This window comes from Cornus florida, unplaced genomic scaffold (assembly GCF_030987335.1).
Source record: "Cornus florida cultivar Cherokee Brave unplaced genomic scaffold, ASM3098733v1 CherokeeBrave_3.0.0_Hap2_Chr09, whole genome shotgun sequence".
NCBI classification, from domain to species: domain Eukaryota; kingdom Viridiplantae; phylum Streptophyta; class Magnoliopsida; order Cornales; family Cornaceae; genus Cornus; species Cornus florida.
Genome location: NW_026775579.1, coordinates 53,267,494 through 53,275,496, shown reverse-complemented (window position 1 = coordinate 53,275,496; position 8,003 = coordinate 53,267,494). Strand labels below are relative to the sequence as shown.

At 34.7% G+C, this 8,003-nt stretch overlaps 1 protein-coding gene across 1 annotated transcript; it reads left to right on the top strand.

The window, feature by feature from the left end:
* Positions 1 to 1,134: 1,134 nt before the first annotated feature.
* On the top strand, positions 1,135 to 5,966 carry LOC132273948 (monooxygenase 1-like). The gene is made up of 6 exons (XM_059775067.1): positions 1,135 to 1,941; positions 2,922 to 3,068; positions 3,245 to 3,295; positions 3,521 to 3,689; positions 3,864 to 4,092; positions 5,143 to 5,966. Exons 1-6 carry the CDS (start codon positions 1,862 to 1,864, stop codon positions 5,676 to 5,678), a joined length of 1,212 nt encoding a protein of 403 aa, XP_059631050.1. The 5' UTR covers positions 1,135 to 1,861; the 3' UTR covers positions 5,679 to 5,966.
* Positions 5,967 to 8,003: the final 2,037 nt, after the last annotated feature.

Genomic DNA, 8,003 nt, shown 5'->3' with positions numbered 1-8,003 from the left:
ATTTTATCTTACAAAGCAAAGAAGGGTAAAGTATAATCGAAGAGGGAAACATGCAAGAAGTGGTGAACAGTGGATCCGAGAAAAGCGAAAGGAATCGAAGAGGTAAAAATGCAAGTGTTGCGGGAGCTGGATCCGAGCAAGAATAGTTGCCCTAGTAGTGAACGATTCAACTAGTTTGTCGGCACCAACGAGTACGGGTTATGTAATTTGTAGAAGTCGTTGGAACAAAGGAGGGTCGCTAGTTAGGTAGCTGATGAAAACAAGGACGGGTTGTTGGCTTGAGATTCAACCAAGTATATGTATTGTGTGAAAAGAGAAGATCATTTTAATTGATAAGAAGTAAAGATTGGAGCTAGTAGATGAAATATTGAAAAGAGAATAAAACAGAAGGAATACTACACTTAGGTTATGTTTGGTATAGTGGAAAATGAAAGAAATAATAACATTAGTTATGAGAGAAAAGAAATGAAAGAAAATGAAAGGATAATGATAGTCTCTTATCGTATTTGGTTGATTAATGAAAAAAAAAAAAAGAAATGATAATAATCATGTTTATGAAAGAAAGAAAAAGAAACTATTTTAATTGAGTTACTAATATACCATTTACATTTTAAAGGACAAATTTATAGATTTACTCCATCCCACCAAAACCTTTCATTCCCTTTCTTTTCCTTTCCTTCCCATCTCTTATACCAAATACAATTTTTTATTCCCCTTTATTACCTCTCTATTTTTTCTTTTCCTCCCATTTCCAATCTACCAAGGCCTCAGAATTTTCGGACAACCAGCATACATGGACTACAACCCACCTTTGTATATTCATATATACAATGACTTGTCTTCCGATTTTCAAAGTCCCCTTTACTGTTCTAACATTGACAACATTTTTTTTCTTCTCAATAATGAGGACTTTTTTTACTCTTCTAACTAGGACTCTGCACATACAACTACCAAACCATGGTCTGATGTAACAACGCATGATTTATTCAACATTTAGCCTACAAAGTCCTCTTTACTGTTCTAACATTGACAACTCAAACAGGGACTTTGACCTTCTAAATTTGCACTAATCAATAACAGCCATCTTTCATCGTAGACTTTTTATTTTTCATTTCAAATGGCATTAGACATTTTAACACGGGTCCGGTGTTTACATGGAGATTGCCGGACAGATATGGGTTTTGCCGAGGCTTAAGAGCTCATCGGATTGAGCTTAGTCGTGGTTGCTTCGAGCTACACGGTTGGGTCAGTTGAAATTAGGTCGGTGTTGCTGTGCTATGGTTTTGATCTCCCTGAACTTCCTCTCTCGTCTTCGTTTAAGCTTTTCCGGTTGTTAATGGAGCATACACTGTTGGTGTATATATATGTATACATATTCAGGCCATCGACACCACAAATTCAAACTTGTTTCACCGCCGAACACTTTGCCGTCGCCGTCAGACCGCCGTCCGCCATTCTGTTCATCCATGCTAATTCGCTGCGAATTCTGTTATTTTTATTCTTGTTCGCCGGTTCTGTCCATCCGCGCTTCGAGACTGGCGAGGGCGGGCGACGGTCGGGGCCTGACAAGATTGTGTTGATGCATTAGGTGTTATGGGTTTGTTGATACGAGGGTACCGTTGTCCTTCTGTGTTTGGGTGGTGATATATAGGGAGAGGAGAGAGAAATTTTTTCAAAACTTGACAATTAGACTGCCACGCAATAAGCCACAGCCACGTAGATTCTACCTAGAACACCGGTCTAAATTGTCTGCCTGACTATGACGACTCTTATTAATTATTGCCAAAGTCCTTCCGGTCCTCCTCACTCCTCAGCCCATTCCAATCCCTTCTACTTCTAGAGAGAGAAGATATAGAGAGAGATGGATGCAGGTGAACAGAATGAGATTGTCATAGCTGGCGGTGGGATTTGTGGCCTCGCCACCGCACTTGCCCTTCACAGGTTCACTTTCTCTCTCTCTTATCTTCTTCTTTACATTGATTGTCTACTTGGCTTTAGTTTCCTTTTATAGTTTATAGTAAGAAGGGTAAATCTGTAAATGCATACTATGCCAACATTTCTCTCTTATTTGAAAATTTAAAAGTTACCCTACATATTTAATCTCCTATTAGTCCTATATATGCATGGCATGATTTTTAATTAAAAAAAAATTCTGTTATAGCAATTTATAACTTTAGAATACCAATTTTATCCTTGTAATACCAATTTTATTTTTATTTTTATTTTTATTTTTCATAAAGGCGTTTTAAATAACTTAAGAATAAAATAATAATGACAAGTTGAGTAATAGTTTAATTAATTACATTGAACTCCTTTGAGATTTATCATAACGATAATTGTCCTATATATATATATATATTTTTTTTTAATTTAAAAAATTACACTTAAGTTGTCAAAAATTGGTATTACAGAATTTCAAAATTTTGACATCCAAAAAAAATCACGGTTAACAGATGGTAAAATCTGCTACAAGATTATGTTTAATAGAAGAACTCAAGTTAATTTTTAAGTAAGAGCAGAGGTGTATGGCAAAACTCAAAAGACAAAATTTTTGAGTTTTTGAGAAAATTTTTGTATTATTAATTTTTGTATTATTGCTCTTTGAGAAAAGATTAGGGTAATTTTTTAAACAACTTGTAATTTGGATAACTTTAGAGGTATATTTCTCTAGGTGTAATTTTACCTGATTCATTAAAATGAACATAGAGGGCCTAAATTTGAAGTATCTTAATCCTTTCTGTTCCTCACCTATGATGTGCAGTACAATACGTTACATCACATATGTAATACCAAATATGTAATATTCAATCGAAACATGTTTACATCTACCATTAAAATTGTTATATTGTAGAAGAACGGGAAAGGATCTATCCATATTTGAGTGTAATTGGTTAAGTATGTACTACATGATGAATTTGCAGGAAGGGTATTAGGAGCGTGGTTTTGGAGAGATCAGAGACCTTGCGTGCAACAGGGGCAGCCATTGTCATTTTTCCTAATGGATGGCGTGCTCTCGATCAGCTCGGTGTGGGCTCTAAGCTCAGAGAAACAGCTCTTCTTTTTCATGGGTATGCCTCTAATCTCTCTCTCTCTCTCTCTCTATAATATACATATATATATATATATATATATATATATATATATATATATCTATATATAAGTATGCACACACACATTATGTTCATACATTTGCTTATCCTAGCATATACTTTTGTATTTCTCTAAGCCCCAGTTTTGTGCATAGGATACGAGATACATGGCAAGAGAAGGGTAAGCAACGCGAAACACCATTTGGGTAAGTTCATAAACTTTGCGTTCTAATTTAAATCCAAGAACTACACATATATACACAAACACGTATACATATAAACTCCAATAATATAATTATGACGGAAAATATATACAAAGACAAGAAGTTAAAGAACATGGAACACAATTAGGAAACCAAAAAAAAATAGTGAAGAAGAAGAAATGAATTAGATACTTCCCATCAATGAAATAAAATTTTAAACTTTGATAGGAGTGGCGAAGCTCGTTGCTTGAAACGGAGTGACCTCATCCAGACCTTAGCAGATGCATTGCCAGTTGGTACAATACACTTTGGATGCCAAGTAGTCTCTGTAAAATTGGACCCTCTGACTTCTTATCCAATTCTTCAACTTCACGATGGGAGTTCTGTTATGGCCAAGGTATTGTTGCTCATCTCAATTTCACAATTTAACCTAATTACATTATTTTAGGATCAAATTACGTGAACTTAAATTAGAGAAATACACTAATCAGTTCTTAAACTCAAATGAAATGAAAGTGTCATTTTCATTTGGTCATAATACTAAGATTATGTTTTACTCACCATATCACAGGTTTTGATTGGATGTGATGGAGCCAGGTCAGTGGTTGCGGATTTCCTTGGGCTAAAGCCTGCAAAAATTTTCACTGTATGGGAGGTGAGAGGTTTCACACATTATCCAAATGGTCACTCATTTACCCATGAGTTCGTCCGAATGAGGAGAGGGAACATCTTAGTGGGGATAGTTCCAATTAATGACGAGACAGTCTTCTGGTTCGTAGTTCTGCAATTGAATTCTATGGGTAAACTCTAGACTACGCAGATTTACATGTTTTTATGTTTATATTGTTAGAATTTGTGAATGAAATTTATCTGATCAGAATACGCGAAAGGCATCCTTTAAGGTAGTGTCTGTTGGAAAATACAACACCACCATATTGTGTCTTCACTGAAGACATGTTTATACAACAACGTGAATGTCATCTGTGACAACGTGGTGAATATCCTGATGTGAAAGGGTGTTATGTTGTTGTATGCAGAGTCCTGTATATCATTCACATCCATTGATGTATAATCAATGTTTGTACATCAATATACGGTATAAACCAAGAGGTGTGGTAGTTATAGACCGAACAGACGTCTTGTATGACTAAATGTCACGTTGTTAGACTGATAATGAAAATGTGCTATGAATGGAACATGTCCAAAAGACACCAGTCTCTCTATAAATACCCAGACTCTTATCACTTCAATTAGTTAATTTTTCCATTCTCTCTCTCTCTCTCTCTCAACTTGAACCCAATTTAAGCGTGTGTGGATTCAAGCCATATGGCCAAATGGTTCGAACAACTAGACCAAACATCTATAGCAATGAACCGTATTACAATTGGTCCAAGCCAAATGATTTGGATCGAACCCAATTCATTTTTTTTATGTAGGAGAGATTCATTTTTGAGTCAGAGAGAATATTACACAGAAAAGGTTCGTCGTATCCTGAAAGACAAGCGCTATTGAGTCCGTCAGCACCATGCAGAGCATAAATTGTCTTAAAAACATAGTATCTAATACTAGCTTCGGTTCAGGTTTTTTATTTAGTAATTATTATTTTATTGTTCTAATTTGAATGTTTAATTAAATATCGAGTTGCATATTTAATTAATTATTTTAACACATATTATTAATTATTTCATAATATAAGGTTATTTATATCTTAAATGTCAAACAAAACTTATATTTTCCGAGGTATATATATATTTTCCTTTGTAAGTAACATGGTTGGCATTTTGGAGCAATTACTCAAAAGAATGGAAACAAAAAAAAAAAAAGGCTCATTTTTCTGAAATCAATAACAGATGCAAAAGTTTGGGGGGATGCAGAGCTCATGAGACAATCAACTTTGGAATCATTAACTGGTTTCCCAGCAGAATTAAGAGAATTGGTAAAAAACAGTGACCTGAAAACACTGTCTCTCACACACTTATGGTATCGTGCACCATGGGACGTACTACTTGCAAGGTCTCGTAAAGGAACAGTGACAGTAGCCGGCGATGCCATGCATGTAATGGGCCCATTCCTGGGACAGGGTGGCTCTGCAGCTTTAGAAGATGCAGTTGTGCTTGCTAGATGCATGGCAGCGAAGATGAGTGTGGTTTATCCGATGATCAAAAGTGAGAGGAGGCGGATTATGGTCCACCAAGTTGGAGAAGCAATGGATAAATATCTGAAAGAAAGAAGAAAGAGAGTGGTGCAATTGTCAACACAGAGTTACCTTATTGGTACGCTATTGGAAACATCATCACTGCTGATAAAATATGCTTGTCTCGTCTTCATGGCTATTTTCTTTAGTAACGGAATCTATCATACCAGATATGACTGTGGACGCCTTTGATGCACACACTTTAATTTGAATACATTGTTATTTTTATTTTGTTGTAGTAACTTATTTGCCTCAGGCAGTCAACTTTAAAGACAAAAATTATTCAAAATATTAAAAAGATAATACACTAGGAGTATTTATTTATTTACTTTTTCATTTTTAGTTGAGAATGTAATTTTTTTTTTTTTTGAGATTATATATTTCCACACAAGGTATTGTGTATTCTTCAACAATTGCTATAATATAATGCATTGCTATAATATTATGCAGATTAAAGATTTAAAGAATTACCATATGCTCGGACGAGTCAATAGTTTTTCATATAATCAAAAATTTGAAAATCTTTGGGATCTTTCAATACAACATCATGAAAAGTATACAGAGTAATAAAATTTTCATGTTTGATATGGACAGTGCAGCTATCTCATATACATAAATACCCTCTCATGTTTTCATGTTTAGTTTTCAGTAATTTTTAATTCGTAATCATTGATAACAAAGCAAAAGCTAACAATAATTGGAGGTAATTCATATCTTAGGATTTGAATTCTGTGCGAGAGTAGAAGAGAATATCGAAATATTTAAATAAGCGTTTTACATTACTCAAATGAAGCACGCCATTCGATAAGATCTTACTCATAACAAACATCGTTCGAAGATTTGGAAGACTGAAACAGTTTAGACTATTTATAGATATTAGGAATACTGCTTACTAAAAAAAAAAAAATAATAATAATAATAATAATAATAATAATAATAATAATAATAAAAATTAGGATTAATTTTACAGACACTCCCTCAGGTTTGACTAAATATCACCTTAAAACATCTTTCAAAAATTACTATCATTTAGGCCCAATTTATTTTTTTCGTCAGTAACGCTGTTAAAAACATGCCAAAAGATAATTTTACTCTCATTTTTTAAATTCATTTTAAACCAAAATATTAACAAACTTAAAAAGACAAAACTGCCCATTAGTTTCCCGCTAAAATATATGCATATGGAGTAAGCTTGGTGGTCTTCAAACAAAGATGGCAAGCAGCAGCAAATCGGACGACAGTGGCGACGAGCAAACTGGTCCGGTGAAGAATATCGACTAGTCCAACGAAGACCAGCCACAATTCCGACAAGATTTTATCTGAAACAACCATTCCAACAAATAAACCAAAATCAACTTCGACACCGTCAGAACCATAGTCGACGGGTCCTACCACCCCCACACCGGCGCGGCTACGATCATCCCAACTCGCACAGTCTGGTTTATGTAAAATGTTACTAGTTGATATCACACATAAAAAAAATATTTCCATTTATTCATCAAATTCCAAAATCTCTCTCAACCAACAATCACCACTGCGACCACCACCATCCCCACTCTACAACCAGCAGTGGCATCGCCACCACCATCCCTTCTCCAAAACCACCACTACCATCATTCTTCTATCACAAATCATACACATATAAATACACAAACACACCCAAATACAAAGCATTCTCAATTTCTCACCCCCACCTTGCAATCAACGACAGTATAGATATATAATTTGTTCATACCCAGATTCTCTTTCTTTATATACCATGGAAGATCACCGGGGACTGGAAATTAGCTCACTCTCCCCTCCTCCAGCAATCTAAAGATTCTAAGCAGAACAATTCCTTCGCCCCTCCTAGGCTGACTCCACTACCACCAAACCTTCCTACAACTCAACTATATTTTTTCCCCAATTTTTGTCCAAGAAATCCCTTATAGTGCAATTTCTCAAAATTTGGCTCTCTATTTCTTCATCGATGGAGAAACAATTTCAAACAGCTACAATCTCTTCTCTAACGCCATCGCCATAATTAGACCTCAGGTATCAGATCCTTGACGGTGACGCCTTCACCTTATTCTCTCCTCGTGACGATGTGCCTCTTCGTCTGATCACCATAACCTCTCCTCTAGCTGTAGTTCTGGTCTTGAATTAAAGCATTTCCAAGAAAATCCGAAAAAAAAATAATTGATATATTCATGTACATTGTGTCCATGGATGCGAATATTGTGTATATACATAGAGTATTGAAAATAGATTCCAAAAAATAAAAAACCGGAAAAAGAAAATGATATACATGTAATTGTGTCTATATATGTGAATATTTACATATATATATATACACACACACGCACACAGTATAGAAAATAGATCAGAGAATTAACAATCTTTGAATGAAATAACTTGAAAATTATAAAATTTCCTTGAAACAAAAAAAGAATTCAACAATCAGATCGCTAATCTTTAGATTGATGATATAGAAATATTAGATACAGTAATCAAATAGCAAAACAAATAGTTAAAAAA